This window comes from Rhinolophus sinicus, chromosome 8, assembly GCF_057876585.1.
Source record: "Rhinolophus sinicus isolate RSI-liver-muscle chromosome 8, RSI-T2T, whole genome shotgun sequence".
Taxonomy (NCBI): Eukaryota; Metazoa; Chordata; class Mammalia; order Chiroptera; family Rhinolophidae; genus Rhinolophus; species Rhinolophus sinicus.
In genome coordinates this window covers 40,847,105-40,872,434 of record NC_142508.1, presented here as the reverse complement: position 1 = coordinate 40,872,434, position 25,330 = coordinate 40,847,105, and the positions used below count along the sequence as shown (strand labels likewise).

Sequence of the window (25,330 nt, the reverse complement as noted above, 5' to 3'; positions counted from 1 at the left end):
TAAATCATAAAAAGGATCTATCTGTGTGCAGAGTAAAGTAACTCAAGTTTATCAGCACCAGGAAAATGCTAGCCTTTTTTTCTCTTTGGACTTTGAGAATAGTGAGTTGAGTCAATGTATTATAAATAAAGTATTTGTCCTGAAGCATTTTCTTAGCCTTCAAAATCCGGCTCGTAAGCAATGTTTGTTGATTAAATGATGATTTATATTCTTGAAAGAAACATTCATTTTCTAATTCTATTGTTTTCCATAAGATAGACTTTGTTGCTCTTCTCTCATTGCAGCAGGTATTATTATTATTATTTTATTATTAATTTGTTCAGGACACATAAGTTAGTACACTATACTCCAGTTCTACAATTTGCTTTCATTTTTGCACTCTACAATATAATCAGGACATCTTTCCATGTCAGCAGACAGAGCTCAACCTCATTTATTTAATGGTTGTAAAATATCCCACAGTTTGGATGTAAAGACATAGGAAACATTCCCCACGTGGGGGCGTAGCTGAATGCCAGGCACCGTCCTAAGCCCGTTATGTTCAGAAACTTCTGGCCTCCCAAGAGATCCTATAAGGCAGTTATTAGTTTCAAACCATTATACAGAGGGGGAAACTGAGACCAACGGGGTTGAGTCACTTGCCCAAAATGACACAGCTGGCGAGGAGGAAAAACAGCCCCCTGCACGTGCTTGTCTCCCCCAGCTGGGCACTTCACACTGTGCTGCTTATCACAAGATGGAGTGATTTTTACACTTGTTTTTGTTTTAATCTATAACTACTGCATAAACACATTTTTCCAAATACTCTAACAGTCTAGAGGTACACACCTGGAGGGAGGGCACAGAATTATAAATACGTTTACCATTTGGCCCATTCCTTGGGTTCAGAAATGGGTGTGTTGATGATAACAGCAAAAGACAAACTACCCAAGTGTCCACTAGTACAGACTATTGACCTGGTCCATATACACAAGGGAATACTGTGCAGCTGAAAAAGAATGTGGATCCAGACAATGGGATATTACTCAGTGATTAAAAATGAGTTACCAAGTCACCAAAAGACACAGAGGAACTTTAAAAGCATATTGCGAAGTGAAAGAAAACAATCTGAAGAGGCTACAGTGAGTAATAGAAACTCTATATTGGTCTCTGTCTTGTTCCTGGCACAGAGCTCCTGAAACCCTTGCAAATTCCTAAGTAATAAGAGCATTAGGGGCATCTTTTGTTCTGAGAGCTCCTGGATGGTTCCTGAGTGGGGGCTGGTCATCAGAAATACCAAGACATGGTTAGAAGCTCAGTTAGTTTCTGCTATACCCCCATCCTTCAGAGCAGGGAGAGGGGTTGGAAATGGAGTGAATAAATGATCGTGCCTACATGAGGAAGCCTCCATAAAATCCCAGTAGTATGGGGTTGGGAGAGTTTCCAGGCCGGGAACACATTCACACCAGGAGGGTGGCACCCCATCTCCACAGAGACAGCCGCTCCTGCACCTGGGACCCTCCCAGACCTCGCCCTATTTATCTCTTCACCTGCCAATCATCTGTATCCTTTATCATATCCTTTAATAAATTGGTAAACACAAGTGTTTCTCTGAGTTCTGTGAGCCATTCTAGCAAATTAACCAAACTGGAGGAGGGGATCGTGGGAACATCCGACTACAGCTGGCTGGTCAGAAGCACAGGTGACAACCTGGCCTTATGACTAGCATGTGAGGTGTGTGTGGTGGGGCAGTCTTGTGGGACTGAACACTGAACCTGTGGGGTCTGACACTATCTCCAGATAGTTAGTGTCAGACTTGAGTTAAATTGAAGGACACCCAGATGGTGTCGCAGAAAATTGCTTGGTGTGGGGAGAAACCGCCACACATTTGGTGGCCTGAAGTAAAGTGTGTTGTGTGAATAGTAAAGGATATACAGGATAAAGAGCCATAGTGGGGAAGAAATGGATTTTTCCCTATACACGAGAACTGGGTTTTTCTGTTTCAGCTACATACTATGATTCCAACTGGAGGCATTCTGGAAAAGGCAAAACTATAGTGACCATAAAAGATCAGGGGTTAGGGGGAGGGAGGGGTGAACAGGTGGAGCACAGAGGATTTTTAGGGCAGTGAACTATTCTATAGGATACAGTAATTATGGACACATGTCATACCTTTGTCAAGACCCACAGAATGTACAACCCAAAGTGAACCCTAAAGTAAACTATGGACTTCAGTTAATACTAACATATCAATATTGGTTCATCAATTGTAACAAATGTACCACACTAATCAAAGAATATGTAAATAATAGGAGGAACTGTATGCAGGGGGAGAAGGGGTATGTGGAAACTCTGTTCTTTCTGATCCATTTTTTCTATAAACAGAAAACTGCTCTAAAAAAAGTTTATTTTTTTAAAATGGGGACACTATATACTACATCGCTGTAAAAAAAAAAAAAAGGCTGCAAGAAAGAAAGGCTCCTCTCTATACTGATACAGAAAAGACCTCCAGATAATGACAGTGCAAGGCAAAGAATACAGTAGTATGCAGACAGTTCCCGACTTACGATGGCTTGACTTAAGATTTTTCGACTTTACAATAATGTGAAAGCGATACACACTCAGTAGAAACTGGCTAGGCTAAGCTATGATGTTCGGTAGGTTAGGTGTATTAAATGCATTTTTGACTTACGATATTTTGAACTTATGATGGGTTTATTAGGATGTAACCCCATTATAAGGTGAGGAGCAAATGTACATTGTATGCTAACTTCTAAGAAAGGAAGAAAACTAATGTTTTCACGCGCTGCTTGCGTTGTATAGAAACATTGGAAAGAAACCAAGAAACAACAGTGGTTACCTGTGGGGTGGGAGGAGTGGAGCAGGAGGAAAGGGTAGAAGAGAGACTTCTCTGTATATACTGCCTATACGGTGTGTACACACACACACACACACACACACACACACACACACACACACACACGGTCTGACAATTAAGTTCGTGAACTCATCCTAGAAAAAGTGCTACATACCCCACTGCTGAATATCACTATGGTCACCTTTGAAATACTCCCCTTGGGAAGCTATGCACCGATGCCAGTGTCTGGTTCACTCTTCCAAGCAATTTTGAAACTCGTTCTGGAATGGCCATCAGAGCTGTCGTCATATTACCTTTAATGTCCTGAATGTCATCAAAATGTCTTCCTTTCAATATTTCCTTTATCTTCGTGTAAAGAAACAAGTCATCAGGGGGGGGGGGCCAGATCAGGTGAGTAGGGCGGGTGTTCCAATACAGTTATTTGTTTACTGGCTAAAAACTCTCTCACAAACAGTGCCGTGTGAGCTGGTGTGTTGTGATGCAAGAGTCATGAATTGTTGGTGAAAAGTTAAGGTCGTCTAATTTTTTCATGCAGCCTTTTCAGCACTTCCAAGTAGTAAACTTGGTTAACTGTTTGTCCAGTTGGTACAAATTCATAATGAATAATCCCTCTGATACCAAAAGGGTTAGCAACATCCTTGCAACAAGTTCACAAACATAATTGTCAGAACTCATATGCTGATATATACATATACCAATTTGAACTACATGAACATATTATCTGTTCTTTAACAAAACAGTTTAATCATGATATATTCGGAAGCCAAATAGTTGTGCAGAGAATAAAAGTCCCTTCGCCTCAGTGCCTACTCCGCTACCCTCCCCAGAGGATCCAGAGCTGGAGGCCAGGAGCCCCCTTCAGTTTACTCACATCTGGATCTGTTCATTAACAGAGCTTGATTCCTTCCTTTTATATGTAAATAACAACAGGATGCTGTTGGGTTCTGCAACTTCTACGGATGCTATAGTGAGTGATGCCACAGGCATGCTGGTGGATTTGCACACAAGCAGGGCTCATCAAAAAGGAGAAATTCCACGTGAAGGAATTTCTGTGTCTGTTTTGTTTTAATAGCCAATCAAGTCTCCTGCTAACCAAACATGCAGGTGCCTATTTATCCATCCATCTTGACGTTTTCACCAAATTAATGGGTGAAAAATGGCACCTCATTTTTCAAAATTTGTTTCTTCCTGATAAGCTGTATGGTTGATGAATTTTCATGCGTTTTTGTTCACCTATATTAGACTTTATAAAAAATGTGCCTACCTTTTTCTTACTGATTTGCAGGAGGTTCTGTATATATATAAATATATAATGAATATGTTTAAATATATTTGTACTGTATAAATATAGTTTATATGTTCATATATAAATTAGGGATCTTAAGTCTGTTATATACACAAAAAGTCTTTTCTCAGTTTGTCATTTGCCTTATAATTTTGTTTACAGTACTCTTACTACCTGGAAGTTTTAAATTTTTAATTTTCTCAAATCAGCCAACCTTTTCCATTATGGATTTTGGGGTTTGTATCTTGCTTTGGAAAATTTTTCCTACCCCAAGATTATAAAAAATATTCTCCCTTAAGATTTCTTGTTACACTTTTATTGTAGTTTTTTCTTTTTATAATTCATCAGGATTTACATTTGGTTTATGGTATGAGGAAGGGACATCTTTTTTTCCAATGAGAGAACCAATCTAAATGGTCTTTAGAAACCTGGACATGGAATTGATTCTTCGGCCAGATTTCACATCTAATTACTAAGTGCCTAGTACGGGGAATATGACGTACATCACCTGCCTTTGTGTCTACATCCCTATACAAAAGATATTAAGACCCTATTTTACAGATGAAGAAATTCAGGCCCAGAGAAAGGCAGTGCTGGGCCAGGCTCACACAGAGACTTCTTGGGGGAAGAGAAGGGCTGAGAAGGTGGAGGGGAGGGGAATGACTCTGAGGATACAGCCTGACCTTGGGGAAGAGCCACGATCTCACCTCCAGGCAAGGATCAGGGTGCAGTCAGCCAGGATGCACATCTTAGCCAGCTCCTTGAGGGCCTGCCGAGGGTCTTTCTGGTACAGAAGAAAATCAGAATGAGAGATCTGGGAGGAAGGAAGGAACTATATTCTTGAAAACACAGTAGCTTGGGGTGCCAGGAGCCTTCTACTCAACTGACACTCTGTCAGCTCCGACTGGGTGACTGGCCTGTGCTGGGAAGTGCCGGGACCCACTAGTGACTGAGACAGCCCTGGTTCTACCCTCCCAGGCTCACAGTCTGAAGAGGGGGACAGACTGGTCTCCAGACAATGATAACCCAGAGTGGCCAGGGCTGGGGTCGGGGAGACAGAGGTGTGTCTGACCTGCCTGAGGGATCAGGGAAAGCGTCCTGGAGGAGGGGACATCTAAGCTGAGACCTGGAGGAGGATGAGGAGTAAAGGCAGAAAACGGAATCTTAGAGATAGGGAAGAGCATGTACAAGGACAGGAGCTGAAAGAGGGCTTGAAGAATTGCAGTTCAGTCAATATGGGATAGAGGATGGGAAAGAAAAGATTTTCACACAAGTTAGACATAAGCCCAGCAAGTTGGACAAGGGTTGGGTCACACAGGGCCTCAAGTTCCATGGAGGGCACTGGAGAGCCACTTAGGAGTTTTGACACCAGATCTATGCTTTAGAAAGACCCCTCTGGCTGCTATAAGGATGGAAAAGGTCGAGGCTGGAGGCCATAAGACAAGGTAAGAGGCTGAGGCAGGGACCCAGGTGGGAGAAGGGGACTGGATCAGGCCAGGCTGCAAGGATAGAGCGGATAAAACAGATTAAAAAAACATTTAGGTGGCAGAGGGCTGGGACTAGTTGAAGTAGGTGTGGGGAAGGAAGAGATGGATAATTTACCCTCCCACCTCCTTGCCAACACAGGGTGTCAATCTCAGATGTGAAAAAAGGTTCCTCACTGAGGTTTTAACTTGCATTGCTCCTTGGAAGAAATTCAATAGTCCACTTGGCTACCGTGAGACCCACCACTCCCCACTGTACAGATGTGGCCAGTGAGTCTGGTGGGCAGGGACCCCTGCTTACCACGTCCACCTGGACGAGCAGGACTCGCAGGGCGAAGCTCTTTCCGAGCGTCTGCAGCCGCTGGTGGATATAGTCTGGGTGGAGGTTGTGGTAGCGGAGGCTGGGGGCAGGAGAGAGGGAAGGGATGGGAGGTCTCACGTCCCAAGTCCCCGGAACCCTTCTTTAGTCTCACTGGAATGCAGAGGGCTTGGGCAGCTTTGCCAGGGCTGAGGCTCAGAGAGGTTAAGTGACTTGCCTAGGGTCACCTTTCAAAGAAAGGGCACAGAGGGGTTTGGCAGTGAGGGCTGCTTGGCTCTGGCTGCCTGGAAGGTTCGACCCCTCCGCCCCAGGTTTTTGACTGAGGAAGGGAAGAGACTTGGGTTTTGAGTAGAGACCAGGAGACCAGTGCCCTAGAGAATGTAGACCGGGGGATGCTGCACAGCTGGTCTTGGGAAGTAGGGCCCATCCCGACTGTGGGCTTTAGCCTCAGAGGACACTGGTGGGGGGAGGGGTGGCTCCTCCACCTGGGGAACTAGGGGATGTCTCCGCAGGGAGGACAGGAACTTAGAAGTTTCACTTCCCCCTTCTGGTTCTGTCTGGAGAGGGGCCCCCGGGAGTGCAGGTGGAACTTATTTCATGGAGCAGAAGTTAGAGAAATCCTGGCTCTCGTCAACTCGTCCTGGATGTTGGAGTCACTCAGTCAGGGACACGAGTGACCTGGCCTCCAACTTGCTCAGACCCAGGAGTCCGGGCCCCCAGCCCCAACTCCCCCACATGCAGAGTCTGGGCCCATAACTCTTGTTGCCCCAGGGACCTCCAGGCCCAGAGCCAACAGGGACATGCCTGAAGGTCTCCCAACTCACAGCCCAGAACACCAGGGCACACCTGGTGTTCTGGGCTCCCAAGCCTTCCTGGAGGGTAGGGCAGCCCTGCAGAGCTCACCTGAGGAAGAGGGCACAGGTGCTCTGGCCCAGCACGTAGTCAGGAACCACGTCGCCAAATTCCCAGGGCACATTGCGCACAAACTTCAGCACAGGGTTGCCCCTCTGGGGAGGGAGGAAGGAAAGACCAAAACCATTAACAGGGATGACCCTGGGACCGCTGCTACTCCACGGCCCCCTCCCCCGACCTCTCCCAACACCTCTCCGTCCTTCTCCTGCCCTGTGCCTCGGTCTTGCAGCTTCGCTCTCTTCTTCTCCCCAGACTCCTTGTTCTCAGTCTGGAATGTCCTTGGTACTCCAGCTGACCTAGGCCTTAGCTCAAGGATCCCTGGGTCTGTCTCCAGCTCAGCCATTTCCCAAGCCCAACCTGGGCATCCTGTGGTCCGATGGACACTTCCCCCTGGATGTTCACCTCACTGCGTCCAAACCACGCTTAGCAACCGCCCCCACACCTGCTCCTCCTCCCAGTCCCATCTCAGGACAACCACACCAACCAGAAACCCAGGCCTGGTCATGGACACCTCTCTCCCCCCCTCCTCCTCTAGGCAAGTATCATGCATAAATGCCTCCCCCTCCACGGCCACAGCCCCTGCCCAGGCCCCTACCTCACCTCCTCCTGGTTTCCTGCCCCACTGGTGTCCCCTCCTGACCACCCTCCAAACAGTAGCCAGAGGGATCTGCCTAAAACACAAACCTGCCCCTCCCCTGCTCTAAACCGTGCAGTGGCTCCCCAGTGCCTTCAGGAGGAAGCTTCACGGAGCTCCACAGGTCAGGCCCCCCCGGATGGGCATCTGCTCAGCAGGCTCCTCTCTCATGCTCATCCCAGAAAGTAGCCTGTAGCCCAAGATCGAAATTCTCCAAGCAAGTCAAGCGCTAATCTATCCAATTAGTATTTATTGAGCACCTCCTGTGTGTCTAAGTGTTGGGAATACAGCAGTGACTAAGATGGACAAAAACCCCTGCCCTTGCGGGGGACACAGACATTCAACAAAATAATCTCAGGGATCAACGTGTAATTTCCAAGTGAGGTAGAATTCAGTTCTAACAAGAGGGTGGGACCTGCTCTCATGATGGGGTGTGGGTTGGTCAGAGCAGCTGGAGTAAGAAAGGTCTGTCTGCACAGGTCCTAAGGCCCACAGGCCCTGGGCCATCTGACCTGAAGTGCCGAGGAGCCATGGAAAAGCTTTTGAGCAAGGGGAGGGCAGGATCATATTCTAATTTTTAAAGGATATGGCCACAATCAAAAAGACAATGACAGGTGGTGAGGATATGGCGAAATTGGAACCTTCACACACTGCTCGTGGGAATGTAAAATGGTGCAGCGTTTTAGAAAATAGTGTGGAGTTCCTGAAAAAGTTGAACATAGAGCTACCATACACCCAGCAAATCCACCTAAGAGAAGTGAGAACCTATGTCTACACAAAAACCTGTACACAAATATTCACAGCAGCATTTTCACAATAATCAAGAAGTACAAACAACCCAATGGATTGTCCACCAATGGATGAATGGATAAACAAAATGTGGCAAATCCATAGAATAGAATACTATTCAGCAATGAAAAGGAATGAAGTCCTGACACATGCTACAACACGAATGAACCTTGAAAGCATGATGCTCAGTGAAATAAGCCAGCCATTAGTTGACAGACATTTGAGTTGTATCCAGTTTTTGGCTACTGTGAATAATGCTGCTGTGACCATTTGTAGACAATATTTTGTGTGGATGTGTATTTTCATTTCTCTTGGATATACACCTAGAAGTGGACGTGTCAGGTCAAATATTAACTGTGTGTTTAAAAGTCTGAAGAACAGCCAGACTGTTTTCCAAGGTGGCTGCACCATTCTCCATTCCCACAGCCGTGTCTGAGGGTTCCAATTCCTGCACAGCCCACAACCCTTGTTACTGCCTGTCCTTTCGATGACAGCCATCCTAGTAGGTGTGAAGTGGGATCTCAGTGTGGTTTGGATTTTCGTTTCCCTGATGCCTGATGATATTGATCATCTTTTCACATTTTTGAGTCTTATCATTGTTTGTATAAAGAATGCCAGCTCCATCAATGGCAGAGACTTTATCTGTTTCCTTTCTGTCACTCCACCCCCAGAGCCTAGGACAGTATCTGGCAACCTCTTAACATATTTGTGGACTACAAGTGGATGAACCCCCATTTCAAAGGCACAGATGGGTCAAGTTACTTGCCCAAAATCACACAGCTATTGTATAGCAGCGCAGAATTCGAACTCAGGCCTGTGCTCAATAAACAGTTTTTGCATGAGGGAACAAACCCAGGACAGGAAATGTAGCTGCACTAACACAGTGTCACACCCCCAACAAGAAAAGTCGGGGGGTTATGGACTGAATGCTTGTGTCCCCCAAAATTCATATGTTGAAATCCTAACCTCCAACGTGATGATACAAGAGGTGAGGGGAGATGATTAGGTCATGATGATGGAACCCTCATAAATAGGATTAGTTCCCTCATAAAAGAGACCCTAGCAAGCACCCATGCCCCTTCATTCACTGTGAAGACACAGTGAAAAGACAGCTGTCTGTGAACCTCACCAGACACCGAATCTGCTGGTGCCTTGCTCTTGACCTTCCCAGCCTCCAGAACTGTGAGAAATAAATGTTTATTGTTTAAGCCGCCCAGCCTATGGTATTTTTGTTATAGCAAAATAATCAGATGTAGGGTGTCCTTATCCCACACACGGTAGTTGAGTAGTTGAACGAATGAATGATGCTACCGAGAGTACAATGGCTATAACTCAGACCTACTTCCACTGCCCACCAGAAAGCTAGCCCTATTACCGTGTTTCCCACCAAAACTCTCAAAGCTCCATTTCTCTATCCCCTTCCTCACCTGCCGGGGGCTCACAATGATGCTGTTGGATTTTGTCCCCAGTTTGGGGGTCTGGTTGGGGGTCTCTCCTGCCTGGTGTTCTGGCCCTGAGGGATGTGTGGCTCCAGCCCCTCCTGCAGGTCCCGAGATAGCATACTCAGCGTAGGTCTGAGGGGCTGCCTGGGCTGAGCTCTCCATGTTGGGATGGCTCCGTGTGGATCTGAATAAGGGCTTGGCCTGTGGGAAAAGATGGGGGCAGGGATCAAAATCTGAATCAAGCCACTTCTCCCCACTCCTTGGCCTCTACTCTGGTCCCAGCCACCATCTTCTCACCCTTGGACCACTGTTGTCACCTCCTCACCAGATCCCTGACTACACCCTTATCCCCCATAGTCTGTTCCCCACACTGTCATCATGTCCCTCCTCTGATCAGAGCCCTTAGGTGGCTCCTACCTCAGAGTAACAGACAGAGCTGTCATTACAGTCCATGAGACTCTAGAAGATCTGTCTCTGCCTCTTGCCTCAGAGACCTCCCCTCCTATCTCTTCCCCCTTGCTCTCTCTCCTCCAGCCCCAGTGACCTTCTTGCTGCCCTCAAACTTGTCAGGCTCTCTCTGGCACTAGGGCCTTTGCACTGGCTGTTCCCTCTCCCCAGAGATAGCTCACTCCCTCTCACACTTCTGCCAAGATGTCACCTCCTCAGAGAGGCAGTCCCTTAACTGAAAGGTAGCACCTCTCCCTCATCACACCCCATATCCTTAGCCCACTTTGTTTTTCTTCATAGCACCTGTCACAGCCAGTACTCAGCACCAGCTAATTTTTTTCCCTGTGGGAACAAGACCTCAGTGTTGCCAGGTCCTTTGATTTACCAAGAAATGTCGAAACTGCAGGCTATTTTCCCCAAAAAAACCTTCCAATTCTTAAATGTCAGCAATAAATTCATGCTTTACAAAACCACAGTACTGGCCACATAAAACACATCCTGGGACCACTTGCTGGTTGCCAGTTTGTGGCCTCTGCCTTAGTCCTCTCTTAGAATCACCATGACATTTTACAGACAGAGAAACTGAGACTTGCACAGAGAAAAGGACTGATTTCCCAAAGTGACCCAAGTCTCAACATGTCCTAACACATATTATGGCCCCACAGACCCCTTCTTCTGAACCCCCGCTATCCCAGCCTTCCAGCGTTTCTCCCATCTTCTCGTCCTACCCCGGGAGGAGGGGCCTCATCCTCGTCTAGTGGTATGAAGAATTTCTTTCTTGTGGGTGGCCCTGCGGGCTGCCGCATTCCCTCTTCATCCATCCCAAGGTTCTGGGGCCTGTAAATGAAGACGTGGCGTCGGGAGCCAGTGAGACATCAGCGTCTGCATTTCCATCCTCCCAGCAGGAATCCCCACTCACAGCCATCCCCCCAAAATCCCAGAGCTCCACAGCATCAAGTTGAAAACACTAGGTTCTACAAAGTCTCGCCCGATGGAGCCTCCACCTGCGGCTCGCCCCGCCCCTTACTGGTTCGCACATTCCATTCGCCACGCCCCTCAAGCCCTCTCCTTTCGATTCGTCCGACCCCCACCATTCCCCCGCCTTCCCTGTGCCGGACTCGGTCACTGTCCCCGACCCTCCGTCAACCCCGCACCAGGGCTCGCACCTGGATGTCCTCCCCTCGCTCCACCTCCATCTCTGACACCGCAACGATTGATTGGCTTCCGCGGCTGCCAATCGCCATCGGCCGTTCCCCCACCGTCCCATTCTCCCGCTCCTCTCGCCCTGACCCGGCTGCGCTGGTGCGGGGAGGACTTACCTCCTCTCCCAAAGCCGCTGGGAAAAGACCGGAGTGAAATCAGGCGTTCCCCCGCCGGCTAGGCCAGCGCGTCCCCAGTCTCGCCGCACTTCCGGCCTCTCTAGCCCTCGAGCCCGCCCTGCCCCAGAAGACCATCCCTGCTCAGCTCTCTATGGTCGTGGAGGACTGCGGAGGTTTGGGTTGGAGAGAGCCGATGGTCTACTGGCCTGAGCGTCTATGGTTGCCAAGCCTCTCAATTTCGGTGCCCTGATCGAGAGCCTCTTGTGTGCTCAGGCTCTGGAAATGGTTCAGTGAAGAGATGGTGGGAGATCAATCTAGGTCCCTTCTCTCTGTGCAGCCTTGGGTTTGAATCCCAGCTCTACCATTGACTTAGCCTCAGTTTCCCCATTCATTCATTTTTTCCACACATATTCCCCAAGTGCCTCCTCTGCTCCCTGTCTTGTGTGGGGTAGCGCGAGTGACACACCGGTGACTAACGATAGCCCCGAGTTGCTCTCCTGGAGCTCATACATAGTCCAGTGGGAAAGACAGACCAGGTTCCAAACAGTGACGACTCAGAGTCGGCAGGGCTGGGATAGGAGACCCCAGTGGGCAGTGGCAGGGTGTGTGGGTGTCTGGGGGGTAGGGGGAACCTAACCCAGCCACAAGGTCAGGAAAGATTTCGTGGAGGAAGGGACATCTAAGCAGAGACCTGGTTGATGAGTTAGTATTAGTCATTTCCTGAAAGGATAGTATCACACTGTTCTAACTTGCAACGCTGATTACTATAAGGAGAGAGAACATGTTTTTTGAGTTTATTGGTGTCATATATTTTTGTCTGCTGTCAATTGCTTGCTCATATCCTTAGCCCATTTTTTAAATGGGGTTGTATGCCTCTTTTATTACTATTAATTTGTAGGAGTACTTTATGGTTTCCGATTCTCTTAATCAGTTACATACATTCCACATATTTCCCTCTAGTTTGTACTTTGTATTTTAACTTATTTATTTGCTTATTTATGTCACACGGAAGTTCTTAGTGTTTATTCGTACCTATTTATCAATCTATTCCGTCTGACTTTTGCATTTGGTGTATTGTTTAAGGGGCCTGTCATACCCCAAGGTCATAAATATATTCTATCATTCCTTTTAATACTTTCCTGGTTTTGGTTTTGTTTCTGTCTTTAATCCATATGAGACCTAGCTTTGACAATGCACTAAAGCAGGAATTTATAATGGGTGTAGCCAGTTGTCACAATTACATTTATTTTAAAAGTCAATCCTTTCCCCAGTTTTAATATTCCACCTTTATCATGTACCAAATTTCTATATATATATATATATATACAGGTCTGTTTCTGACATTTCTATTATGTTCCATTGATCGCTATATCTGTTCCCTTCCTCCTGTCATTTTTATTTTGATATATTTTGATGTAACATCAGGCAAGCCCCCCTCTGATCAGTTTCAAATCTGTCTTTACCATTCTTGTACATTTTCTCTTCTAGATGGAGTTTAGCAGCTGCTTTTTTAGTTCCATGAAAAACTCTATTGGAATTGAGATTGGAATGGCATTGAATTGACAGATTAATTACAAGAAGATACAGGTTTGTATTAGTTTCCTAGGACCCTGTGACCAAAAAGGAACAAAAACTGGGTGGGTTAAACAATAGAAATGTATTGTCTCACAGTTCTAGAAGCTGAAAGTCTAAAATCAAGGTGTTGGTGGGTCCATGCTCACTCTGAGCCTGCTGCTAGGGAAGGACCTGTTCCAGACCTCTCTCCTAGCTTCTGGTAACCTTAGGTGTTCCTTGGCTCGTAGATGGCAGTCTTTTCCATGTGTCTCTTCACATCATCTTCCCTCTGTGCACATCTGTCTCTGTGTCCAAATTTCCCTGTTTTATAAGGACATCAGTCATATTGGATTAGGGCCCGCTCTAATGACCTCATTTTAACTTGATAATATCTGTAAAGACCTTATTTCCAAACAAGGCCACATTCTGAGGTTCGGACTTCATTATATCTTTTTGAGGGGACACAATTCAACCCATAATGATTCTGTTACTTTTTATAATCTTCTTCCTTCTGAATTCATTTTACTTCTTGTTAGAGTACATTCTTTTCGAATTCTTTCAGAGACCATTGTGGATAGTAACTCCCTCACAATGGAATCTCAAATTCTGGGTTCCTAGTAATTTTTCTGGTAAGGTTAGAAGATAGTGGTCCTCCATCTCCCCAACTTATGGATTGCTGATGAGAAGTCTACCATCCCCCGATTCTCCTTCCTTCATAAGCAGTATCATCACTGGCTGTAATTTGTCCCCAGGGTCACTTACAGCAGTGTGACCTGGATCCAGCAACCCAGCTTCTGTGTGTGTGTGTCAGTTTGCTCATCTCTAAAATGGGGACAGTAATAATATAAATATTATGAGGATGGAATGAGTTATGCGTAGAGTGCCTAAAACTGGACTGGGCACATGGTGCTATATTCAAACTCGTTACATGAATAAAATAACCCTGGACCGAGTCCTGGGCAGCAGCAGCTGTGGTGGCCACCATTATATCACAATGCCATTATACAGGGCGGGGCACCCGGAAGGAGCTACCAACCGGTGTTGTGTGAATGAACAAAGCACAGACCCCAAACCCTAAGGCAAGGGACTTCACCTCTGGGAGTCTCAGTTTCCCCATCTGTACCTGCTGAGATTGTGGGAATTCAATAAGACCACAGAGACCTGTCTTGAGATGGACTGGTTCACTCATTCCTTGAATAATTACATACTGAGCACCTACTATGTGCAGACACTGGGGACATAGCTGTGAGCAAATCAGACCAAGTCTCTGCCCTTTGGAACTGATATTCTCATGGGGGACACAGACCGTAAGAAAGAAACCCACAAATAAGATTTTCAGACAGCCATACATGCTAGAAAAATAAAACAGTGCTATGAAACAGGCGAGGGGGAAGGGGACCACACAGTCACAGGAAGGACTCTATAAATAATAAATATTGCCATCAAATGAATTACCATCAAAATACAGTAGTCCCCTCTTGTTCACAGATTTGCTTTCTGCGGCTTCAGTTACCTGCAGTCCACCATGACCCGAAAATATTACATGGAAAATTCCAGAAGTAAACAATTTATAAGTTTTAAATTGTGCCGTGTCCTGAGTAGTGTGATGAATTCTCACACTGTCCTGCTCCATTCCACCTAGACATGAATCATCCCTTTGGCCAGCGTGTCCACGTTGTATATGTTATCTGCCATTAGTCACGTAGTAACTGGCTCAGTTATCAGATTGACTGTCGCAGTACCATAGTGCTTGTGTTCAAATGATGCTTATCTTACTTGATAATGCCCCCAAAGCACAACAGTAGTAATGCTGGCAATTCGGATATACCATAGAGAAGCCATAAAGTGCTTCCTTTCAGTGAACAGGTGAGTACAGTACAATAAGCTATTTTGAAGGAATCTACTGTAGATTCAACACTTAGTACTATGAGCCTCACAATACCCCCCCTTTAGATAACTGTGGGAACTGAGCTCATTTGACAAATGTGGGAACTGAGCCCCAGAGAAGTAGAGAAGGATCATAGAAATGTGTCTTTGAATCCAAGCGCAGAGAGCGTTTCTATGAATTCAATCTGGGCGGGACTCAGTTTCTCCCGCTGGGAAATGAACTGCCAAACAGACCTGCACCTCGTGCGTTTTCCGCCAGAGGGCGATGGAGCCCCACAAGAGGACATCAGGAGCTGCTTCGCCAGGAGTCAGGACTCACAAGGGGACAAGCGGTGGCTGATCGCTTTGCTTTTCTAGACTCAGTTCTCTTTCTCAAAAGTGTGGCAAAGGCCCCGCGGCGTGCGGTTAATTTAACTCTGAGCCTTTTTACATTAGTTAAGGGGCGGGGGGAAGGTGCCCTCGGTTCTACATTATTTGTAAATTTGATTTCTACACTCGATTGGCAAATTGAACTTTTGGATACCGGATTCGAGTCTTCCCCGCTCCCAGAGTTGTGAGTTCGAATATTCCAGCGGTCCGCACTCCGATTCCGCGTCCTTCTCACAACAGCTACAAGTTTAAACTCCAGCCCCAACCCCAAGTTTCCCCGCGACTCCTCGAGTCCGGCTTCGGCTCCACTCCCAAACCTTCCGTTAATCCCAACTTCCAGTTTTCTCTGAGCTGGGTAGAAGTGCGGAGGGGATGGAAACTATGGGGAACCCCCAACCCTAATTCCGCCCAAGAAGCTCTGGGCTTGGGGCGGAAAGACGCTTGGCCGAAGGCTCTGGAAACCGCAGCGCGGCCGAGGGGCGCAGTGACCCGGCTGCCGTCCCCTCCCGCCTCTAAACTTAGCCGCGGTGACGCGCGGCCGGGCTATCGCTGCATGGCCGGGGACGCAGGGGGGCCCGAGTGGAGGGAGGCGGCTCCGCTCCGCGAGCCTCTATTTATAGCGCCCGAAGCCCGAAATAGCGCGGATCGGATCCGCCAGGATGACGCGGGAGCTGCGGAGACTGATTCACCCGGCCCGGAGCGGCGGTCCCCGGATGGGGGACAGTGGAGGAGCCGACCTCGCGCCCTCCTGGGCACCTCTTCTACTGAGAAGTCCCAAATTTCCACCGGTTACTACTGTGGCTGGATATACGGCAAAAGGGAGGATCTGCAGCATGAGAGACTGAGGTTAGATCGGAGGTGGAACTTCCCTCAAAGAGCCCAGAATCTGGGAACTAACTTTATACAGGAAGAGGTTGGGAAGGAGAGGAGATGAACCAGATAGGCACATCTACATCTCACCAGCAAAAGGATAGAGACGTCCTGGGGGAAAAGGAATGGACATAATCACCTGGCCAGTCACCAGGCCAGAGCATGTCCCCCTCTCCACTTGCTGTATAGCTCCTTGCATGCTCTTCTCACTCTCTACAATGCCCTTCCCTGACTACTTAGTCTTGAACTCATGCTCTTCAGGGACCTGGTGATAAGGGTAGTGCCTCACAAATGAAAACTCTGTGACCCACTGGACCGGGTGCTCCATGAGGGCAAGGCCAGGCCCTTCTCAGTTATCACCATGTCCCCAGCACTGCCCAGAAAAGTCAGGCCTCTGGAGAAATTAATTGCATGAATAAAGTGTTGGTAATAATAGAAAATGACATTTCCTAAATTATAATAGCAAATGTTTATTGTATGCAACATGCCAGGAGTGATTCTCAGAGTTACCACCTATGGGTTTCACTACAACCCTAGGAGGGAGGTGCTTTTATTATTTTCATCATCACGATCCCCATATTAGAGATGAAGAAACTGAGGTTTGGAGAATATCCGAGCTCACCTTGAGCTAATTTTCTTAATTTAGAAATTAAGTTACTAATTTTTTTATTTTGGAAAATATGATTATTTTTAATTAAAATGATATGATATATGTTAACATGAAATTGTTTATCATTTTTAATGAATCAAATATTTCTGAAATTTATCAATTTTCATTTCCAATACAGTGAATATTCATTGATAGATATAATCCACATCAACAAAAGCTCTTTGGGGTCCTCAATAATTTTTAAGAGCATAAGGGACCCTGTGACCAAGAAGTTTAGGAATCACTGAATTAATAATCATATAAACCTGACAAGTGCCATGAAGATAAGAACGTGGGGACATAATTTTAATTGGGGGTGGAGAATGGGGGGGAAGGAGACATTTTTCTGTCAAAGGAGCATTTAAGAAGACATGTAAAGGATGACCTGGAATCTGCTAGGTGAAGGGAGGGAAAGCTTTCAAAGCAAGCAGGAACAGCTTGTGCAAAGACCCCTTGGTAAGAAATTGCTCAGTAAGTTTGAGAAACATAAAGAAGGCCTGTGCAGCTGGAGCACAGCGAACAAGTGTAGAGTGGCAAGAAAAGAGGCTGGGCAATCAAGGGACCAGATCATATAAGGCTTTGAAGGCCATGGTATTTTGCACTTTATTCTGAGTGGAGAATGGACTGTAGTGGGGGCAAAGATGAAAGGAGGAAACCCAGGGAGGAAGAAACTGCCGCTGTCCAGGGAAAATCAGATGGAAGCCTGGACTACATTGATGGGGAGTCACGAAGAATGCTTAGGTTGGAGGGACTGGAAGTAATGTGAACCAGAAGAGCAGACTGGGGAAGAAGGTTGAGAATTCTGATGGAGCCTCTTAGGGTTGGAGAAACATTCGAGACATGCCAGTGGGACTGTCAAGTAAGCAGGAGGGAGCTCTGGACTCAAGATTGAAATGTGAGAGTCACCAGTGTAGACACCAATGGTATTTTTCTAGTTTATTAACTCCTTATCTTATTTCTATTATAATTTCTAGTTGACTGATGCTATTAAATTTGTTGGCTGACCTTTTGACAAGCAATCTGGCCAAATTCGCATATTAAAATAGTTTGTTGATTTTCTTAGTTGTTCCTTGAAAATGATCCAAATGACAGTTTTATCTCGTCTTCTAATTTTTGGACCTTATTTATTTTTCTTGTCTTACAGCATTTGCAGACTACCAGGACTATGTCAAATGGTAATGTTGATCAATTTTCATATATTCCACATCACAACCTTCTGAGATGACTTCTCTTGTTATCCCCATTTATAGGAGAAACTGAGGCACAGAGAGGTTAGTTTCTTGACCAAGGCCACACAGCATGTAAGCAGCCAAACCAGGACTCCAACCAAAGCTTGTGTTCTCAACCACTGCCTTAAAAGAAAACTCAATATGCATTCCATATTTTTTTTAACAAGCAAAGTACCCTTCAAGTTTCCACAGTGACCCCTGGATCTTGGATAAGGTTCTGGGGGCCTGAGATCCAGTTCCGGCTCCACCCACTTTCCAAGCCTCAGTTTCCTCCTGTGAGATGGCACCTGAAAGCCACAGAAACCATGCCTTCAGGGTGGAAGACAAAGGCCCCCAAACAGATTATATTAATTTCCTGTGGCTGCCGTAACAAATTACCACAAACGGTTGCTTAAAAGAACAGAAATTTATTCTCTCACAGTTCTGGAGGCCGGAAATCTGAAATCAGGGTGTCAGCAGGGCCACACTCCTTCCTTGCCTCTTCCAGTTTCTGGTAGCTCCAGCCATTCGCTCCAATCTTTGCCTCCGTCTTCACATGGCCTTCTCCTGTGTGTTTGTGTCTTCTCCTCTGCTGTCTTATAAGGACACTTGCGTTGAGTTTAGGGCCTGTTCAGATAATCCAGGATAGTTTCATCTCGAGATCCATACCTTAATTACATCTGCAAAGATGCTTTTTCCAAATTGGCTCACATTCACAGGTCTCAGGTAGACAAATCTTGTGAGGGGAGGGGCCCACCAGTCAGCCCACTGCAAAGATCAAAACAGAAAAACGAGGGCCGGCTCGGTGGCTCAGGCAGCTCAGGCGGTTAGAGCTCCATGCTCCTAACTCCAAAGGCTGCCGGTTTGATTACCACATGGGCCAGTGGGCTCTCAACCACAAGGTTGCCAGTTCAATTCCTCGAGTCCCGCAAGGGATGGTGGGCAGCGCCCCCTGCAACTAAAATTGAACATGGCACCTTGAGCTGAGCTGCCACTGAGCTCCTGGATGGCTCAGTTGGTTGGAGTGCATCCTCTCAACCACAAGGTTGGGGTTTGACTCCCGCAAGGGATGGTGGGCTGCGCCCCCTGCAACTAGCACGACTACTGGACCTGGACCTGAGCTGCCCTCCACAACTAAGACTGAAAGGACAACAACTTGACTTGGAAAAAAGTCCTGGAAGTACACACTGTTCCCCAATAAAAAAGTCCTGTTCCCCTTCCCCAATAAAATCTAAAAAAAAAAAGAAACGGAAAAAAGAGAACAAGAAATTATGTGGTGAGTTTAGATTGGGAAGTGTCCAAAGCTCTGTGATGGCACACATTTGTTCCAGCATAGAATGTTGGAGCACTCGCCCTCGAGAACCCAAAGTGGTCTGTACATCCAAGTGGTTGTTAGAGGTTGTGCGTGTTCACACATTCACCTGGACATCTCCCCTTTGAGGATGGGAGGTCTTGAAGAGAGTTTTTCATTCTTCAACTGTTATAAGAAACTTTCTCTTTCACAAACTTCAAATAATAAAAGCCAACACTTATACAGCACTTAATATGTGCCAGGCCCTTCTAAGTGTTTGTGAATATCTATGAATTAACGTATTACTGACAAAATCCCTATGAAGTCTCGTTGGTGACTACCCATTTTATAGAGGAATAAACTGAGGCACAGAGAGGTTGGAGTTGCACTTGGAAGTTTCAAGAGCTAGGATCTGAACCCCACAATCTGGCTTCAGAGTTTAGGGTCTTGACTGGGAGCCATGCTGTCTCCTGTCACATTTTAAATCTGGACTTTGAAGAAGCCACACTTCCAGACCCATGGTCAAACCGTTGCCCACCGCTGTGCCACTGGCCACATATGGCTCTTGAGCACTCAAAACATGGCTGGTCCAAAATGAGATGTGCTGTGAATGTAAAATTCACACCAGATTTTGAAGACTTGGTGCGATAAAAGGAATGTAAAATATCTCATTAGTAATTGTTGCTTCTGAGGACATGTTGAAACAATATTTTGCATATATTACGCAATGGTTAAGTAAAATACATGAACAAAATTATTTTCATCTGTTTCTTTTTTCCTTATTTTAGTGCCGCTACTAAGAAATTTAAACTTGAGACACATGGTTCACATCATATTTCTCGTGGACAGCTCTGGTCCGTGGAATTTGCCATCAGTGTGTTCTCCATCTGGGAAAACATAGGGTGCTAGTGTGACATTTGTTTGCCATTGAGCCTTGGAGTTTCTTGTGATGTTCTGGAATAATCCATGTCAGCAACACATTCAAGCAGAACGACGGATGCTCATGTCAAAATGTGACCTGCAGGGGCCGGCCCAGTGGCTCAGGCGGTTAGAGCTCCGTGCCCCTAACTCCAAAGGCTGCCAGTCCGATTCCCACATGGGCCAGTGGGCTCTCAACCACAAGGTTGCCGGTTCAACTCCTCGAATCCCACAAGGGATGGTGGGCTCGGCCCCCTGCAACTAAGATTGAACATGGCACCTTGAGCTGAGCTGCCGCTGAGCTCCCAGATGGCTCAGTTGGTTGGAGCGCATCCTCTCAACCACAAGGTTGCCAGTTCGACTCCCGCAAGGGATGGTGGGCTGTGCCCCCTGCAACTAGCAACAGCAACTGGACCTGAAGCCGAGCTGTGCCCTCCACAACTAAGACTGAAAGGACAACAACTTGAAGCTGAACGGCACCCTCCACAACTAAGATTGAAAAGACAACAACTTGACTTGGAAAAAGAGTCCTGGAAGTACACACTGTACCCCAATAAAGTCCTGTTCCCCTTCCCCAATTAAAAAAAAAATCTTTTTAAAAAATGTGACCTGCAGAGGACCTCAATAGACATTTCTCCAAAAAGGACATATACATAGCCAATGCATCACTAATCATCAGGGAAATGCAAAATAAAACCACAATGAGATACCACCTCACTCCTGTCAGAATCGCGATCATCAATAAATCAATAACTGTTGGCGAGGATGTGGAGAAAACCCTCGTGCACCCTCATGCACTGTTGGTGGGATTGCAAATTGATGCAGCCACTATGGAAAACAATATGGAGGCGCCTCAAAAAATTAGAAATTGAACTACCTTATGACCCAGCAATTCCACTTCTGGGTAATTATCCAAAGAAATCCAAAACTCTAACTCGAAAAGATATATGCACCCCTATGTTCAATGCAGCATTATTTACAATAGCCAAGACATGGAAGCAACCTAAGCGTCCATCGGCAGACAAATGCATAAAGAAGATGTGGCACATGTATACAATGGAATATTACTCGGCGATAAAAAGAATTAAATCTTGCCATTTCCAACAACAGGGATGGACCCATGGTATTATGCTAAGTGAAATAAGTTAGAGAAAGATCAATACCACATGATTTCACTTATATGTGGAATCTGAAAAGCAAAAGAAATTAACAAACAAAACAGAAAAAACTCATAGATACAGAGAACAAACTGACAGTTGCTGGGGGTAGGGGGCTTGAGGGGCTGAGTGAAAAAGATAAAGGGGTTAAGAAGTACAAATTGGGGGCGGCCGGTTAGCTCAGTTGGTCGGAGCGCAGTGCGGTTCGATTTCCACACGGGCCACTGTGAGCTGCACCCTCCACAATTAGATTGAAAACAACTACTTGACTTGGAGCTGATGGGTCCTGGAAAAACACATTTTAAAAAAGAAGTACAAATGGCAGTTACAAAACAGTCATGGGGATGTAAAGTACGGCATAGGGAATATAGTCACCAATACTGTAATAACTATGTATGGTGCCAGGTGGGTCCTAGACTTATTGGGGGGATCACTTCGTAAGGTATATAGATGTCCAATCACTATGTTGTACACCTGAAACTAATGTAATATTGAATGTCACCTGTAATTTAAAAAAAAATTTTTAGTGTGGCCTCTAGAGGATGCTCTGAATTTCCTGCTTCATTCTTACCTGGATGAGGAAGCTATTAACTAATAGAGGCCACAATGCCACCCACGACTCTGGATGTGGAATATATGTTTTATTCATAAATTATATACATGTTGCCTCTATTGAGAATGTTATAAAATAAAAATTTACAAAACTGAGATACTCAACAGAACTGGATGAGCCAGGCTGCTTGAGGTCATGACTTCAAATCCTGACTCTGTCCCCTCTCAGGCCTGTGATTCCTTCGGTGAGTCACTTGTCTCTGCTTAGTCTCAGTTTCTTCATCCAGAAGCTGGGACTGTTTGTTTCTGTCCCAATGAAACTGTGTATGCAAAGGGCCCAGCACATACTTCCTGGCAGAGAATGAGCCACACCGACTAGGTTTCTTGAGGGGAGGGGGCCAGCTTAGGTGGAGGGAGTCACACAAGGTTTCTCAGGGGAGGGGATGATTGAGTTGGACCTTGAAGGACTGAAAATATTCACTAGGTGGAGAAGGATGGCAAAGGTATTCTGGGCAGAGGGAACAGAGCATTCAAGGTCTGGAGGCATGCTGGGACATGATGCATTTAGGAACAGGCAAGCAGTTCGGGTATTATTTGAGGGCAGAGTGAATGTGCATCGGGGAAAGCGGGTAGCAAGAGATGAGGCTAAAGAAGGCAGCAGTGTTTAGGTCACGGGGGCCTTGTAGATCTAGGAACTGGAGCACTGGGGAGCCACAGCAGGCTCTGAGCAGGGGAAAGATCTGACAGGGGCAGGTTTCTGGTTTAGCAAAATCCTTTTAGATGAGAGGTGGTGGGACTGAGGCAGGAGACCAGGGAGGAGTGTAGGGCAGGTATAAGTGGGGGTAGGGGATCGAGTAGAGAGGGGGAGAAGGGAGAAACTATAAAATCCTTAAAAGATAGAAAGGAAAGGAGTGATAAGCTATGGGAGATAAGTGGAGGAAGACATCCAGGATGAGGCCCCGGCCTCTGGTCCAGGAGATAGGGTCAATGTGGGACTATGCCTGCGCTGGACACCTAGGAGGAAGAGGCACAGGAAGGAAGTTGTTTAGGTCAGAGTGAAATCCTGTGGGACATCCACGGGGAGGCTTCCAAGAACTGCTAGACTAACTTAGGTCTAGAGTGCGGAAGAGATGGTGGCAGGGGGCTGAGACTGGGAGGCCTTCAGAGCTCAAAACAGGGCTGAAATCCTAACAGTGGGAGAAAGCGGAGAGACAGTAACGTAGCCTCACCACAGATAGCGATGACTGTGGTAAGTGTCTCTGCCCAAGGGAGCAGCCTGGGTGCCCGGTTCTTATCCTGGTCTATTCCTAAAGACACAAAAATGAGCAGACTCAGAGCCCCCACAGGAGTGGGGGAGCCCACTGCCCAGTGGGGGAGCCCAGATGCACACAAGTAGTCCATACATCCACAGGAGCAGTGTATGATGAACGGGGGCTTCAGGTGTTACAGCAGTCCATTCTCAAGGACTAGGGGCAGTGGAAAGTGTCAGGACCAGTTCCTGGGGCGGGTTGGTGAAGGAAAGTGAATTAATCAGGAGTCTCTCAGCTTCAAGTGCAAACTAGTTTATGGAAATATACTGGCTCATGTTAAAAAAAGATTAAGGGGGTAAAACTGCCTTCAGTCACAGCTTGATCCAGGAGCTCAAATGGTGATATGAAGTCACTGTCTAACCTCTGTGTTTCATATTTGATTTTTTTTCTCGGGAAGACTTTCCTCGAGGTAGCAAAGATGGCACCAGCAGCTCTGCACTCACACCCTACTCTCTTAGTGACTCCAGTGGAAAGAAAGCTCTCCTGCCCCGTGGTTCCATCACCCACAGGCCCAAATGGATCACATGCCCACCCCTGAATCAATCACTGTCATCAGAGGGCAGAAGAACTGGAATGCTCTCATTGGCCAGGCCTGAGTCATGTTCCTTTCCCTCCCATGTGGCTGGGAGGGAAGGGAGAGGGGAAACAGGTTTCTTCATCTGTTAATGGGGCATGGGAACAGTACCTCACCTTCTAGGTTTAGGGTGAGAATTCAGTGAAACAAGGCAGGTGAGGCATTTAGCAGAGTGTTGACACAGAGTAGGTGCTGGATAAACGGAAGCTATTATTTTTTAAAAAGTAACCAATATTACTACTACTGCTGATGGATGAATGGTATCTGTGTGCTGGGAGGAGATAAGCTCACGGACACAGGATGGGACCAACCTGAAGCTGAACAATCACGCAGTGGATGCTCATGCAATCTACATTCTGCAAGCTGAGCCCCCAGCTGGGTCCTCTGCAGGCTTCTGTCTCCAGATCTGTGAAATGGGATGAAGGAATTGAATTAAACCAGGTTTTTAAAAATGCCTGATCTCATCATTCAGGTTGCAGTTAAGTGTCACCTCCTCAGAGAAAGGCCTTCCCTGACTACTCTTCCTAAAATATCCCCTTTATTTTCATATATCATCCCATTTTATTTTTCCCTCAGTGCTTATCACAGTCTGAAATCACCTTCTGTATTTACTGTCTGTCTCCCCAGCAGAACGTCAGCCCCATGAGGACAGACCTCTCTATTTTGTTCACTGCTGCGTTCCCATCATCTAGCACAGGGCCTGGCACACAGGTGATCCTTGACAAAGATTTGGTGAAGGACTAGATAAACACTACTAATAAAAAGAAATAGTGCCTAGTTTTATGATAGGTAGTGAGTTCTCCATGAAGAGGGGGTGTCCAGGCCGAAGCTGAATGATCGTACTTTGCAATTCAGGCTACAAGGTCCCAAAGAGTTCCTCTACCGGCCTCAGTTTCCTCATTTAGAAAATAAGTATGTGTGTGGAGTCGGGGCTGGGGAGGACGGCTGGACTCACCGCCCAGCTCCAGCCTGCGATGCCCGCGGGGGCCACCAGGGGCGCCTCCGCCCAAAAGTCCGCCGTCAGCCGCTGGAACGCCGGTGGATACGTCCGGATGTTCCTGGAATATTCTGAGCCTGCCGGCTTCCAGGCGCCCAGGGACCCAGAAGGATGCGGGGTGTCCGGAGCCAGCGATCCGTGCTCCTCGCAGTGCAGGGGGGCGGCGGGAGGTGGTGACTCAGGCGCGCGCCCCCGGCCCCCGTTCTCGCGAGGGGGCGCGCACGGCCTCGGGAACCCGCCCGGCGCCCGCTCCATTTTTACCAGAGCACTACTAAAAATAGTCGCCGCACTCCGAGCGGAGCCCGAAATAGCGGCCCCCAGATAAGGCAGGACGACTCAGCGCTTCCGGGGAGCGGAAAGGGAGGCAGCGGGGGGCGGGGGGGGCAGTGGTGCTGGGCTCAGCCGGGCCCCGCTGTCCCCACCCGGTCCTGGCGTTCGCACTGACCCCCAACTGCGACCTCAGCCCTCATCCCCCAACCTGTCACCGGCCTTGCTTCATCCCTCCC

At 47.0% G+C, this 25,330-nt stretch overlaps 2 protein-coding genes and 1 long non-coding RNA gene across 12 annotated transcripts in view; 1 reads left to right on the top strand and 2 right to left on the bottom strand.

The window, feature by feature from the left end:
• ERCC1 (ERCC excision repair 1, endonuclease non-catalytic subunit) overlaps positions 1-11,530 on the bottom strand; it is a 14,119-nt gene extending 2,589 nt beyond the window's left edge. The window contains exons 1-6 of one of the 6 annotated variants that reach the window (XM_019754863.3): positions 11,489-11,530; positions 10,898-11,006; positions 9,708-9,923; positions 6,849-6,952; positions 5,928-6,027; positions 4,850-4,926 (exon numbers count right to left, since the gene is read on the bottom strand). In XM_019754863.3, the coding sequence (XP_019610422.3) occupies positions 4,850-4,926; positions 5,928-6,027; positions 6,849-6,952; positions 9,708-9,923; positions 10,898-10,990 (590 nt within the window). In that variant the 5' untranslated portion in view covers positions 10,991-11,006; positions 11,489-11,530. The other 5 variants (XM_074314143.2, XM_019754860.3, XM_019754861.3 and 2 more) reach the window with 5 other exon arrangements.
• On the bottom strand, positions 11,505-25,330 carry LOC148757548 (uncharacterized). Of its 4 annotated transcripts, none has more exons than XM_088800107.1 (3): positions 24,783-25,330; positions 24,139-24,233; positions 11,505-16,124 (listed from the first exon to the last, which is right to left on the bottom strand). In XM_088800107.1, the coding sequence occupies exons 1-2, from the start codon at positions 25,077-25,079 to the stop codon at positions 24,177-24,179; spliced, it is 354 nt and encodes a 117-aa protein (XP_088656233.1). In that variant the 5' UTR covers positions 25,080-25,330; the 3' UTR covers positions 11,505-16,124; positions 24,139-24,176. The 4 variants fall into 4 exon arrangements, with proteins under 4 accessions (XP_088656233.1, XP_088656230.1, XP_088656231.1 ...); XM_088800104.1 differs by lacking the exon at positions 11,505-16,124 and adding an exon at positions 18,105-18,793 and having other exon boundaries at positions 24,783-25,329; XM_088800105.1 differs by lacking the exon at positions 11,505-16,124 and adding an exon at positions 18,105-18,652 and having other exon boundaries at positions 24,783-25,327.
• Positions 16,006-21,343, top strand: LOC109459927 (uncharacterized). Of its 2 annotated transcripts, none has more exons than XR_002139453.3 (3): positions 16,006-16,144; positions 17,962-17,992; positions 20,105-21,343. It is a non-coding gene; the product is annotated as an uncharacterized LOC109459927 (long non-coding RNA). The 2 variants fall into 2 exon arrangements; XR_012490018.2 differs by having other exon boundaries at positions 17,962-18,088.

Coding starts and splice junctions, on each gene's coding strand:
- LOC148757548 (XM_088800107.1), bottom strand. CDS start 25,079: ATGGAGCGGGCGCCGGGCGGGTTCCCGAGGCCGTGCGCGCCCCCTCGC. Junction 24,234..24,782: donor TCGCAGGCTGGAGCTGGGCG/GTGAGTCCAGCC, acceptor CCCATTTCACAG/ATCTGGAGACAGAAGCCTGC.